General features: G+C 38.6%; 1 protein-coding gene across 2 annotated transcripts in view; it reads right to left on the bottom strand.

Annotated features, from left to right (window-relative positions):
* Nucleotides 1-1,164: 1,164 nt before the first annotated feature.
* Nucleotides 1,165-14,754, bottom strand: part of LOC580360 (lateral signaling target protein 2 homolog) — a 32,661-nt gene continuing 19,071 nt past the window's right edge. Inside the window, exons 6-12 of one of the 2 annotated variants that reach the window (XM_780423.5) lie at nucleotides 10,316-10,405; nucleotides 9,681-9,782; nucleotides 7,727-9,208; nucleotides 6,788-6,939; nucleotides 6,024-6,374; nucleotides 5,544-5,647; nucleotides 1,165-4,805 (exon numbers count right to left, since the gene is read on the bottom strand). In XM_780423.5, coding sequence (XP_785516.4) covers nucleotides 4,689-4,805; nucleotides 5,544-5,647; nucleotides 6,024-6,374; nucleotides 6,788-6,939; nucleotides 7,727-9,208; nucleotides 9,681-9,782; nucleotides 10,316-10,405 — 2,398 coding nt within the window. In that variant the 3' untranslated portion in view covers nucleotides 1,165-4,688. The remainder of the gene's footprint in view (nucleotides 4,806-5,543; nucleotides 5,648-6,023; nucleotides 6,375-6,787; nucleotides 6,940-7,726; nucleotides 9,209-9,680; nucleotides 9,783-10,315; nucleotides 10,406-14,754) is intronic. The other variant, XM_003726232.3, reaches the window with a different exon arrangement.

Raw genomic sequence — 14,754 nt, 5'->3', positions numbered from 1 at the left:
TATATATGTGGTATCTACCAATAGTTAAGCCAATCAATATTTTTATTGTTATCCAAATCAGACATCTAGAGCAAATACATAAATCAACCATGACAATCTCAAAGAACTGAACAAACTTTGTCAACCAGCAGCGCTTGACAAAATTTTCGATACAATGCAAACAGTGTGCCTTTGGTGTGATTATTACGTCAAAACAGAGTGCACGCAAAGTGCGCAGGTTTAATAGATGCGCAATGAGATTGACAAAATACGGCGCTGTCAATATGAGACTATATTTTCACTCATCTCTACATGCAAAGTCTATACGGGCAGAGAGAAAAAGGAAAATACAAAAAATATACCCTTCCATTCCCTCTGCTAATAAAAACTAGGGCAATACGGTTTTGTAAATGACCAGCTCAGATGTCTGATATGGGTAATAATGGCAAAGAATGCCTAATCTATGAATTTGTTGAATTCATAGGAATGGTGACGTATGCCTGTGGAGATTTTATCCTATTTAGTGATCTCTCCCCTACCTGCTGCCAGCCGAACATGGCGTGGTCAAACAAATTCCATAATTTGTTTTTGCCGAGCGTATGAATTTGGGATGACCGCAGGTGGAAGATCGAAGTATAAGGGAATTGCTCTTGAAATAAAAGTCGACCAGATTCTGGACTGGTGGCGAAGAGAAACATGAAAGATTCTACCATTTCATCTACAAATATTGTATCAACTGTTGAGAACCATGTGAGCTAATGAACTTCTTGCCCTGAATAGACAGTATATGGCTTGATTATATAGAGAGCTCTCTATCCTCTCTCACTCTTTCATCTCTCTATCTCATCCTCCCTCCCCACTCCTTCTCCCTTGAATAGACAGTATAGGGCTTGATTACACAGAGCTCTTTTCATTGTTGTACCCATATTCTATCCTCTTTCTCTCTCTTCTTTAAATTCTCTTTTCTCTCCTCAAACCTCCCTCTCTCATTACACAATCATTCCTCTCTAACCATGTCTACCTCCATTTTTCTTCTATTTTACCCCCCAAAACATCTTCTACAACATCTTCGTATCTATTATAATTGAAGGTCATTAATTAATTAATCTTGAGCATCTGTCTATCACTTCTGAAACATGCAACCACCAAAGAGTAAAACAATGAAATAGAAACACAACAAATCAATTAGTTATTTTTCTTTGATCATTATTAGTTTATTGCAACATAATACTGTACAAAGATTGAAGCAGAAGACATGCAAAAGACATGGATAGCAAGCCAAAAATAGCAGTTTGTTATCCTCGATTTGTCAAAGGAACTTCCAAATACAGAGTGAAAATACCAAGTGATCAGCCTAGCATGTTATAAGACACTCAAAATCATAAATGAAAAGAAGAGTTATCATATTAAAAGCAGAATAATCTTTGAGATATTTTGTACATTCAAAAGAAACGCACATTTCCCAATTAATCCAATTTATCAATTATGACAGTGAGGAATAAGTTTATATCGGTTTAAAACTGCCCAGTTTAATCCAATTAAGAATCAACATGGTAGTTTTGCACATGATCATAACAGATAAAAGTATATTGAAAAATTACAGAATTTGTTCTTTGTTGCATAATCTGTTGCCAGCAACATGACCACAACCTTCATCAATAAATCAATTGAATATTTTAATAAACATTACGGCGACAAATGAAGTATATTCTCAAAAAAATATGGCCAAGACGTCAGGAAGACAAAGCAATACAAAATTTATACACTTAATTAATTTCCTTATTTATTAACATTAAAACAAATTATAAATTCTACAGAAACGAACCCACAAAAACCTTTTTCATTTACATGGCAGTAAAAGTACGAACCAAAGAAGTGTCAGAAAGCAAGAATTTAAAATGTAGAAAAACTTGCAATTTTGTCCATGTCCCTTTTCCTTTTGATTTTCAAACAAGAATTGCAAAATTGATTGAATACATTTAACTTGAGAAAAAAAAGGGTTCTCCAACTATCCTGAATATCATTCCTCTGGCAAACTTTTCCCTCTCTTCAAAATTTGATATTCTTCCTCACAAATCCTTACAGGCACACAAGAAAAAAAATAAACCGATAACTTCAGCCGAATGGGGTAGCAATCGGGTAAATATCTCAAACAAACAAACAATCAAACAAACAAACAAACAAGGAGATCAAACAAAACATCTGAATACATACAAGGTGTGGTGTAGATACAAAAAAACATTAATTCAGCTAGCTATTTGGACTACATTGTGATGAACTATTTCTTAGTCTAGCACTATGCAACTAGGTATAAACAAAAAAATGCATTTCAAATAACTCAACAATGTAACTCTTCAGCAAATTGTGGGCAAAAGAAGTTCACATGAATAAATTAAAACTAACAAGCTGGAAATTAATTATGGTATCAGAAAGCACATACATCTATAAGTAAAAAAAACAAGTAGCACTAAACCAAGGGAAATATGAGGAGAAAAAAAAGCATTTTCAGCTATGTAGTGTGTAGCACACATAATGACGGAAATAAGTGTTTCTGCTATATGCATTAAAAGCAAGGTATATTGTACACGTATGAAAGGGAGCACATAAAATACAATGCAAGACAATATATACATTCACATAAAGTAGTTAGAGCCAGAAAATGAGATTTAAACAAAAATTCAAAACAATAATATAATTATGCAATTGTGGCAATTCAAGAGCTCTCTGTTATTAAATTTGAATTGGTAGAATTGGTAGAGTTGGAAAACAACACCTTTTTTCAACCAGCCCTCACAGATAATACGGAAACTGATTATTTTCTTCCACATTTGTTGCCAAATAAATTGTTGCTCAAAGCAAAAGAAATATTCTCGTGTATCTAATTTCACTCTTGAATTTTTTCAACTTCATAATTATTGTTTTACAGACGGTGTTAAGCATGACTATTAAAAAAAACGTAAGATATGAAAATTATGAAAATCAATGTTATTTTACTATGCCCACTTTTATTTTCAAAGAAAGTTTCTACCTTTTCTTCTACAATGACAGTTTAGTTGAATAACTCTCTTACTACTTGCACGCTGGATCAATATCAAAATGATATTCATGAAAAAGCAGATTCCACAAGGCAGTAGCATAGGTATACAATGCACAAACTACAATGTTACATTAAATACTACCTTTAGGCCAAGAGAGAAACACACAAATGTTTGGATCTAATGTCTTTGGTCCCATAGTCATACAGTAGTGAAGGCTCTTTCTCTAAACAATCTTATTTGACCATTCAAGCTACAACCTACTAAAGCGAAACAAAATGTTGACGTGTTTCTGTCCCTTTAATGCTCTTTTTGACATATTTGGCTCAGAGCTTTGAAGCGGTCAATCGACCACATCAAAAACACTTATGGGAGTACAAATGGGGAAAATATCTTACAGATGAGACAGAAGTTGCAGAATGTAGGCTCAGAATGTTAATTACATGATAAAAATATGCACTTTTATATGACCACTGCTATATGAGTGAAAGGCTGCCACCACCTCCTCCCCCCCCCCCCCTCCCCCTTCTAGAAAATATGACAGGACATACTGCACATTACAATCACAAGAACCTAAGTTTCAATAAAAGTCAGCCTCAAATGCCTTTTTTTCTTTCTTAGTTTGGTATTTTCACCATACATAGATAAATTGTCAAATATATATATATATATATATATATATTTTGTACAAATAAGTAAAATACATTGCACTTCAATATATGGATGATGTACACATGGTTTATGAGTTTGTCTAATTGGTAGCATTGGATCAATTAGCAGCAGAGAGACATATATCAAGTTTGGCATGATATTGCAAGCGTCTTTCAGGGATTCCTCTCTCAATCAAATCTCTGCTAGGAATGATTCAAACCACTGGGGACCATCATGGAGCGTAGAAACTTTCTTTCCAGTTATCAAAATCAAAATCAATTTTCAATAACTTCAAATCAAGATACACCAAGAGAGTCCTGCAGTGGTCAGAATGTGCCTGTCACATCAGCATACAAGACTGGAGGAGTAACTGAAGAAGACGGTTCCAGTCAATCGCGAAGACGACGTGTGCTGATATCCTTAGTGTCTTCTGAGAGGACCACTGGCTTCAGCATGTTGGTGAGACCGTTACTTTCTTCCAGTTTTTGAAGTCACAAGCTTAGCGCATCTTGCACTTGTTCTACACCAGATAGTTGTAATGAGCATTCTGCAACGTTGTGCTGTCAAGAGCATGTCTATAGGAATGGTTTCCAAATATTGTCTGGCAGCAGTTGGTCGTGAGTGACAAAGAGGTCGATTACAACTCTGACTAGCTATTATTGACTATGGTCAGTGAAGACATGGAATCATACATAGCAACAGTTGCAGTTTCTTGACTAACTTCAATCAACTTGTCGAAATAGAGTCGCATTCAGCATCAGCTACGATGACTAACCTCAGCTGACTATGGTCAGTGTTGACATAGAGTCACAAGTAGCAATGCTTACAAACTCTGATTTCAGTCAGCAATGGTCAGTGTTGGAATGTAGCCATATCATGCATCGGACATCCTCTAACTTTAGTGGACTATGGTCAGTGTTGATATGGAATCGCGGTAGCATGAGCTGAACTCTGACTAGCTTGAGCCAACTACAGGCAGTGTTGAAATGGATGCCCATGTAGCACGTCATTCGCTGACTATGGTCAGTGTTGAAATGGAGTCACATGGTACATGTAGCATCTATTACACACTCTGACTGGCTTTGTCTGTCCGTAGCGGGGTAGGGGTACAGAGTTGGCCGAACATCTAGCACAGAATATCTGAAGCAGACAGAAACAAAAGAACAAAATAAAATAATTAAACATCTCCCATAGAGTGAGAGCATTGTGATGTCTTGCTCTAAAAAAGAAGGAAAAAAACAAGGCTCTCTAGAGAGAAAATATTCAGGAAATATTTATCCATCATCGATTATTTAAGGATGAAATTTTTTTTTTAAATTAAAAACATGATATAATTTTCATTGTAAAAGTAACTACAAAGCATATTTGACCTACAGAGCTGGAAATTTCTCATGTGCTTTACACTATATAATATAAAAAATGTATAATACTTCAAAGAAATGCGGTGACAGAGCTTGTGATGATAGTGATTGGAGGTGGTGTTAGTAATAGTAGAGGGCTAGAGGAAGTGATGAAGGTGGTGGTTTCACTGGCTGTGATTATGATGTCGGTGAAGGCCACTGTTGTGATAGTAGTATAGGAGGTAGTGGTGGAGGCTATGATGATCTTGGCGGTGGTGGCGGTGGTGGTGGTGGTGGTGGTGGTGGTGGTAGTGGTAATGGTGGTAATGGTAGTAGTAATAGTATAAATGCTACTGTTGTGATAGTAGTATAGGAGGTAGTGGTGGAGGCTATGATGCTCTTGGTGGTGGTGGTGGTAGTAGTGGTACAAGTGATAGTTGCATTGGTGATGGTGATAATGTTATTAGCAGTTGTGGAGACTGAGGCGATTAATAAGGTGGTAGGGGTTTGAGATCAAGCATGCAAACACAATCCTTACCTGGCCACAATTCCTGCAGTGATGTTTCCTACGAAGCACGGTGAAGGAGGATCTGCAGGCCAGGCATTCATCACTGGTCTCATCAGGCATCCATAGAGGTGGGTCTGACCAGGAAAGTAAAGAACCCTTAGTAAGATACATCTAGACCAGACCCAGGACTGGTCAACTGACATCTTTAGAAGTGTAGGCATCGAATAATCCTAAGGCCTCATTGCATTTTGTTGTGACCGTAGCTGTGATACCCATCTCAAAATGACAAAGCTGATCCCCAATTACATTTAATATGACAAAATGATCTGGCACATGCATAATTACAAATGATATGAATTACTTGGCGATATTCATAGTATATATACTTATGATCATTATAAAATTGAAATGTTTACATGAATGAATGATTTTGCAGATGGTTAACGAAATGTAAAATTGATAAAAAACATGCAATTTAAGTCCTCAGGGAAACATTATCTCTCAACTCACCATCATAATTAGACCTCCTACTCCTGTGTGAAGAGTTACTCCTATGCCTGTGCCTCTCGCGTCCCTCTGATCCTGCGCCCTGTCTGCTGCCCTCTGCTGCCCTGCCTGATCGATGGCTTCCGCTGCTACTCCCACCTCTGTCCGGCCTCACAGATGCCACCGAGTTGCTTGCCGTGGAAGGGGGAGCAGCGCACTGTTCAGGGTCAGGGTTTGACGTCGAGGTTGACGGGGTCGGAGAGGTGAAGACAGAGTCGTCCGCAGCCATGGGGTTGCAGGAGGTCACCTCAAAGACGGTCTTGAGGATGCTGCGAAGATCACTGGCAAAGTTGGTCTGCAGCTGATCAGCAACACCTGCGGGTCAAAGAGGACACTTGACTTTAGGAATCTAATCTTCTGTAGGGTGAACCAGGAAACCTGTGCTTCATTTATAAATCCTACCCCAAAACATGCCTAAATTAGTTAAATTCAAGAAAAAATCTGATAAATTGCTGCCTGGCTCTTAGATATATTTTACAAGATTTGTACAGTACACTATAAAGTGAATAGCGATATTCTGAAACATTCTATTTCTCACTCAGATGTACTGCAGTGAATAACATTCAAGCATGATGCACAAGAAATAGAAAATGGCCGATACAATAAGGCCTGTTGTGCTTACTCTGTGCATTCTATATTCATTTCGAAAACATAACTTATTAACTTTGGAGCTACTGCTTGTAGGTTAAATCCTAACTCTTTGGTTTCACGCTTTGAACATTTCTTACCTGCAATGCAGACAAAGAGTCTATGGACAAGGTCACTTGAACTCCTGAACTGTGACCTGACCTTTTGCCTGGCAGCCAGCTCTGCGGCCTGAATGGCCATTTTGATCTCCTGCTCGTCATTGTTCTCAGATATCAGCGAGTTTGTGTCACTACTGTTAATGAAAGGAACAAATAAGGGACAAGTTATACAGACAGCTAGATATGAATTCATGTTACAAGTACAACAGTTCATTTCAGCTCCACCCTTTATACTTGACCCTTTCGCGACAATCATTCACATCATTCCGCAAGCAAAACCTTGAGGATACTACATGTGTACTTCATTCATTATTTTTGGTGGGTGGTGTAAGACACAAATCAATGAAAACAGTTATTGATAGCAGATAACTTGGGGAAAAAATGAATTAAATATTTGTCTACAGCATCAACGAGGGAAAAAATTCTGTTTAGGAGCACTACCCAAATTTCTTGGGGACCTAACTCCTTACAGTAAGGAATAGAGTGAATCCTTTCAGATAGCTGGATATGATCTCTTAGGGCAACAGGCAGTAAATGCAAATCGTGATAACCATGGAAATAAAAGATGTTGGAATTTACAATGTGTGCTAATAGTACTGGAGGTGTTTCACAAAGATCCAAAGCTGAACTTATCTCTAAGTTGATAACAATTATTGAAAGCCATTAGAATCTATGAAAATATGTTGTAAAAGTTATTTTAAAAGGCATAGAACGTTGATTCAAATCATTCATATTTTCTATTATCAAGGAGATTTTATGTTCTTGATGTGGAATTTATAAAAAGTCTAAAATACTTGAATTTTCATTTTTGAATATATTTTATTTAAAGGCTACAAATGGCTCTTCATAATTTTTAAGTTCAACTTAGGATCTTTGTGAAACACCCCCCTGTCCTGGTGAAGGATGATCCTGTTTTCTCACCTGTCATCTGATTCCCATTTGTAATCCGTATCCCTGTCTCCGTCATCAAACCCATGTCCAGAGGAACAACACGATGAACAGCATGAGGAGGAGGAGGAAGGTGAAGAGGACAGATCACTGGACTCCTCTCCATCAGATCCAGACATCACCTGAGGGCGGACTATCCCCCTGCTGCCCGTCACGCGGTTCAGTGCGCTTGGTAGGGTATCTCCTGAATGAGAGTGGGGCGTCTGGGGATGCGACCCTCCGAAGAGTGGCAGTCTGAAGGACGGCTCACTACGAGAAGGTCTGACCGTGACGTGCGTCTGGATGCTAGGGTCAGCGGTGGTCTGTGCTGAGGGGTCCACAGATATGCTCGAGTCGCTGTGACGACTCATGACTGCAGGCATCTGGGGTGTCGGTACCATTGGCTCACCAGGTATTCTTTGGGTGGAGTTGCCAACGGTGCCTGTGGTGTTGAGTTCAGTGCTGGGTTTACCCTTTCCAAACATGGGGAAGCTGGTGTTGAAGTCCATGGCTATCCTGGAAGAATTGCTTTGATGGGCACTTTTAAGGGGGTTGTTCTCTTTGGAGGTGAGAACGATGAGTTCGCTGTGCTGCATCTCGACGATGACCATGTTATTCTCATTGCTCTCACTGAGTTCTTCTTTGGAATTGGCAATTGATCCATGACTGGGACTAGCTGAAGGTGAAGCAATGTCACTCAAAGGGTATGATGTCTGAAGCTCTTGAAGGTACAACTCCATTAAATCTCCGTTGGGTGCTGAGCCCAGTCCACTGTCATTTCGCTTCAACACTCTCGGGTTGTTCTCAGAAAATCCTTCTCTCCTACTAGGAGAGAAAGAGGAATTGTCTGATGCAGCTCTTTCGCGGGGGGAAATTCCACAATTTCTTGAAGTTCTTTTCGTCAGTCTTGGAGACGAGTCGACGCTACGAGATGAAAGGCAGCCATCATGAAACTGCCCACTGTCCTCTAACCCAGCATCACTTGGCTGACTTGAATTCCTTCTCCGCTTGATGCACTTGCAAGTCTCGCCACCAGCAAAACCATCCAAAGAATCGGGGCTCATCTTGGGTGACATCACTCCCAGTGAATTTCGCGAACACTTTCTGATGCGGACAGCCCGGAACTCTCCCGAGCTCTCCGTATTCACTGCACCTGGAATGTCTATGGCGTCATCCACCGAACAACGATGGCTGGAATCGCTGGCTTTCCTTCGCACGCTCATCATCCTACTGTCCTCTGGTGTAAGAGAAAGCATGCTACTACACATAGTATCACAGTCCGTCACACAGCTACTACAAGGTGATAGTCTACAAGCCGCCTCGTCATGGTAATGACCATCTCTACTCTGCGAGTGTCGGTCACGGAATGAAAGCTGGTCCAGTTCTCGCTCGATGTCTTCCCATGATTCCTTGGAGCTACACAGCGCCCTCTCCAGGAGGTGGAGCTCCTCCTCTGAGAGCGTCTGCAGCAGCTCACTGTATGCCACAATCAAAAAGAAAAGTAGCTCTTTAATCTTTCTTTGGTCATTAAAATCAGACAAACAATATGATACTAGGTTAAACATCACATCAAAGGTTATTTCTCCCCTTCTATCCAAGCATTCTATTCTATCATTCATATGTCTATTGGGTATAATCTTAATGTTCAAATAACTTGCATTTTCCACTAATCATTTTGAGCTTAGTGTCCAAATCTCTCAGAGCAACCCAGAAAAGGGCTTCACCTAGGATGTTTTATTAGCAGTGAGACTGGGGACATATTTTTTGTTCCTTTAGTTATTTTACGCCACGCTCTTGGAAGCATAACATGTTCCTTCAACAGAAAGCCTCCTGGTTCAGCCCTGTGTTCATACTCACATGACAGCGTCCTTCTTACAGGCTACGCCACTAACAGTGCTCTCACTGTGCAAGTGTGAATAAAGTCAAACAATGATGAACGTGAACATACCTGATTTTGATGAGGAGATTCTGGAAGGGTCTAAAAAGTTCAGAGATCTGTGAGGCAGGCTTGGCCATGTTGAGGGGACCATCGGAAAATGTCACCAACCCACTGTGTTACAAAAAACAAAAAAACATTACATTACAATCTTTAATCAAATAAGTTTCCCAAATTTCACAACACTTTCGAAAGAGTACTTTAAAAAAAATAAACGACTCACTGAACTAGGGAATTCATCCAATTCTTAGAGGTAATATTTTTAATTTTAATTAACGGATTAATTCAATGTGTATTGTATTCAACCCATCGGAAGAATGGATGAGATCTGCCTCCTACTCTATTAAAATCAATTTTGGAAATCCGTTTTTGTTAGGCTACAATGTTTTCAAATTGGGCTCTATCATCTTTTTAATTTACCATATTGATACCATTCTATAAATTAAAAAAACAACAATATCATTAAACAAAAAGGGAGTGTATTTCCACTTATATCTCATATAACTTATTTAAATATTTTTAATTTAATAAAACTGTAAACATTTTGTGAATACAAAACACTGGATCTTTGGTGATATTCCATCAGATTAGTTTATTAGGGGCATCCTTGTTTGTGAATGAAAGTGTTTTTAAGGTAAGATGTTTACCTGACGATGGCGAGCCTTGGTATCGTGAACATCAATCCAGGATCGTAATCATCAATCTGATCTTGGGTAAATAAATTCCTATTCATAGCTCTGGAGAGACAGACGGAAAGAGAGAGAGAGAGAGAGAGAGGAAAGGAACATACAGAGAGAAAGTCAGGGTCGAGGAAAGAGAGAGAGAGAGAGAGGGAGACAGACAGACAGACAGATAGAGATACAGAAAGTGAGTAAAAGACAAGAAGGTAAACAGAGAGAGAGAGAGAGAGAGAGAATTTGATTAAAATCACAAAGCAATAACAGTACACAAACATATTGTGAAAATGACATATCTTGAAATACCAGATGCTTTCAACAGGCTACTATAAAGCTTGTCTACCTTCAATTCAATTTTACATGTACATGTACCAGAAGGTTAGCTGAAAACAGAAAGGTTAATGAATTCTAACGACATTATCCATCCTTAGTGCTTTTATTACTGAACATGAATAAACTTATTGACTGTAATAACATACACGGCTGAGATTATAAGTAGTGCTTTTATTGCGCTACAGATTGATCTACAGACGGAACAGGGACCGCATCAGTGATTTAGGGCATTACGAGGGAACAGATGAATGCATGCATGGATGAAGGCACTGCTGGCTCGTACACTTGCTCGGTCTGTCACGCTCAAATTACCTCCATCGCACAAAGAATCAGTCGGCTAATGTCTGGCTATGGCACATGAAACTACATAATTTCCACAAACTTCATGTAATTACTTCATGCATTTTATGAAGCATATCTTTCTAGGATGTACAGTGCTTTGTGCATTGCAGCAGCAGGACACATTTGTGTACCATATTCAAATTCTTTTTTTAAACAGTTTTTAAGGCAAAATTCTCTCATAGTTTTTTACATTTGCAAATAAAAATCAGGAACAGTAATGTTTTGTATTAAAAATTAAGTTTGGGCGGGAGTCAAAGAAAAGACCCCCCCCCTCCCCCCCCCCCCCCACCAAAAAAAAAATGCTGAATTTCCGATGGATTGACTAGAAGATTGCAATTCAGACCAATTCATGAATACTGCCATCCCCTTCCCTTAATCCCTACAATAACACTTTCACCTTTGACATAACATATTTCTTTTCCAATGATGTAAATATCAAAGTAGCAATAATGACTTAATTCTAATGTGAAGTCAAATGGTATAATGTTCACATGGGGCATGACGGATCAGTCCGTGAAAAATCTACAAATACATTGACAAAGATTGCTTTGAAATGTTAAAATAATTCAAACAGAATTCTAAATTCTCTGTAACAAGCGAGGTATTACTGTATACACTAGTCTCATACACGTATATCTGCATTCAGGATGGCTTACATGCGCTGCTTAACAACGAATACCCAGTACAGTTTTAGTGAGAAACTGAGAACTAGCAATATTTTGTAGAGCACTAGTAAAAGCACATGTCTGTGACCATCAAACAGAAAAGTAACGAGCACACATATGGTGAATTTTGAAGAGTAGTTCATTGTACAATCTGCTCTAATCATAGTAAGCGCTTCCTTTCAATAACAAAGTCGGGACAAAGTTAGCTCCATCAAGTGATGTCATATTTATCAGAAAAATATATATTCGATTGTCTGACTGAAGGCTCTAGATCGAGTTACTGCACCCATTGGCCTGTTTTCATTAGCTCAAGTTTGTCCAAAAAAAGGCTTGCAGATTTGGATCAGGGGAACTAATATTCCAATAGCAACTATATGTACAGCTGTAGCTCAAGTTCCTTCGCCGTGAAGACTCAAATCGCACAATATTGAACAACTGCACTTGGGATATGTGATTGAACATGTAGCTCAAGCTAAAGTTGTTTAATAGCCCACACAAACTCATGCTACTTCATAAATCTATTTGACCAGGTAGTATAAGGCAGCCAAATCTCAAGTATATATGCATTTAGACTGCACTCATACATGTAGTAGGCCTGTCCTCATCAGCTCCAGTTTGCCAAGCAACCCGCTATTTTCAGACTCTGGATATTATCCCAAAGCTCGGACAGGCCAAATTAGCCTACTATTTCCCAAATAGCGGGAAATTTTGGAAACAAGACCAATATTTCTCTGGATATTTTCTCGACCAAATATCCTGCTAATTGCAACTGCGGGCTGATGAAGATGCAAATTAGCTGGATAATTTGCAATCTGGATAGATAAAATAGCGGGTTATTTGGCAAACTCGAGCTGATGAAGACAGGCCTACTGTAGCTCAAGCCGATTAATTCCTCATGCAAGAGAGCAATTCTCCACTTGGACTATAAATGGAAATTTAAACTCTTCATTTTGTCAAGAATCTACGTCACGCTTGTTCAGGCTAATGGAGATTCACACCTGATGTGTTATTTTTCACTGGATTCTCTCCTAAGTACTTTATCAGATCTAACGGCATTGATACATGCATATATGGTTGGTTTGTGGTTTTTAGGTCTTTGTGAATTTGTCGTAAACACTTTTGATCAGGTAAACTATTGCATGTTGCTTCGACCGCGGATTCAACTAGAGGCAGAGCACTTTTGGCCTCATTTTATTATCGTTCCACTGCAATGGTGTAAAAATATCTGTTACAGTACACGTACACCGTCACCAACCAAAGGAAAACTACACATTAATGACAGCAAGACACAAACGTACATGTACAATTAGTCCAAATTATCGTGCAAGTGTATATATATATATATATATTTCAGAAAATAAGAAACATAACTTTGGTAAGATTAATGTAACTTGCAGAAATATATGCTCTTCCAATTTCCTCCTTTTGTTTGGTTTATAATGTATGTCTGCTTTTATTTCCCATTTTCCTGTAAAACTTTTTTTTTTTATTATGAAAACATTGCAGCTCTCTTTCGGACAGATAAATGGTTTGACCCAGTAATCCAAAGCAATATACATCCAAAGAATACAACAGTGAGTAAATAAATATCAGCACTTGTGAATGATGAAACATAACCAAATACAGATTTGAAGGGAGAAAACATCCCACTCACATTTTAAAGCAAATCCTCCCAATAAAAAAACGAACAAACAAATAAACTTTGAACACTCCTTGTTTTGGTCTTGTGTGAACCCTTGATATTATTAGTGAACAGTTGATTATTACTTCTAGGTTTTGCACTCTTAAAATTTTAAACTATGAAGGTGCCGTGTAAACACAGCTAGTGACAAGCCTTGACGACCATATTGTCAGGTGACAGTGGAAGGATGTCCAACAACTTTCAAAGCTGAGATGAGGATGATAAGGTCATTCATTAGTAGATTATCAGCCAGCCAGCCAGACAGACAAGCATGCTTAACCAATGCACTTGACTTGCTCTGAGTATGAGTCATATGGCAGGGCCACTGGCTATATATGCATCATTTCAATTTCCACATCACATCAACATTATGAATTATGCGGATTGTCTGGGGAAAAACTAACGTATCATAATCAATGGATGCCTAATACAGCCTAAAGACACAAACACAATTATGTATGTGTGGGACCAGATATTAAAACCTACAGCTTTTTTTTCCTTCTTTTCCTAGTGTATTTAAGAGTCTAATTTGCTTTTCCCACTTTCAACAAAAGTCTTAAAGGTATGGGAACCAAGTGTACACAGGTATTCTTTTATATCACTATGTGTATGTGCTGATATCAAAATAGCCTGTATAGCTCTACTCTATCAAATAAAATTCATACTGTCTACCGTATACAGTATTACACAGGGAATAATTTTCCTCAAATTTTTTTATTAGCAATTTCAGCCGATGGATGAATATTTAAAATGAAATTCTGTACATTTCTATGGAAGAAAACTGCTACACAAAAGATATTTTGTATAGCAGTCATGCAAAAATGCATAGCAAATTGCGATGCGATACCAGGAAAATTATTCCCTGTTACAGTATCAAACTTGCTGAATAAGCTGTCTTTTAATGTTTATCATTATGACTTAGATTTACTACAGTACAGTACCCTAGATGTACGAGGCACAACTTGTTGACTTCTTGTTCTAGTGACCTCCAACCTAAAAGGTCAATACTTGAGAACCCTTCATGATATAAAGCAACAGGTGCAATCTTGATGTGTTGGAATTCAAACTGTCTGCCTAGAGGTATGTGCAAAAAATAACCATGGAGATTCACAATTTGCTCCAGTTTGCTTCACCTTTATTTCATCAAAACTACGGGGGGGGGGGGGGGGGGGGGGGGGGGGGGTTATTGATAAGGGTACAAATTGCAAGTGGCTTGCAGGTTTAGGTTTAGAGTTAGGGTCATGTTCAGGGTTATACGAACAGTGTTTGGTCTCGGTTGAAGTAAGGATCTGGCTAGTCTAGGAAATTACCATGGATCTGGAACCAATAACTCATGTTACTGGTTCCAGATCTCATTAGCAAGACAGTAATCTATATTTGCCACTCCG

The sequence above is a fragment of the Strongylocentrotus purpuratus genome, unplaced genomic scaffold, assembly GCF_000002235.5.
Source record: "Strongylocentrotus purpuratus isolate Spur 01 unplaced genomic scaffold, Spur_5.0 spur5_scaffold_15, whole genome shotgun sequence".
In the NCBI taxonomy this organism is placed as follows: domain Eukaryota; kingdom Metazoa; phylum Echinodermata; class Echinoidea; order Camarodonta; family Strongylocentrotidae; genus Strongylocentrotus; species Strongylocentrotus purpuratus.
The sequence above is the reverse complement of the archived record's forward strand: the minus strand, read 5'-3'. Positions and strand labels throughout refer to the sequence as shown.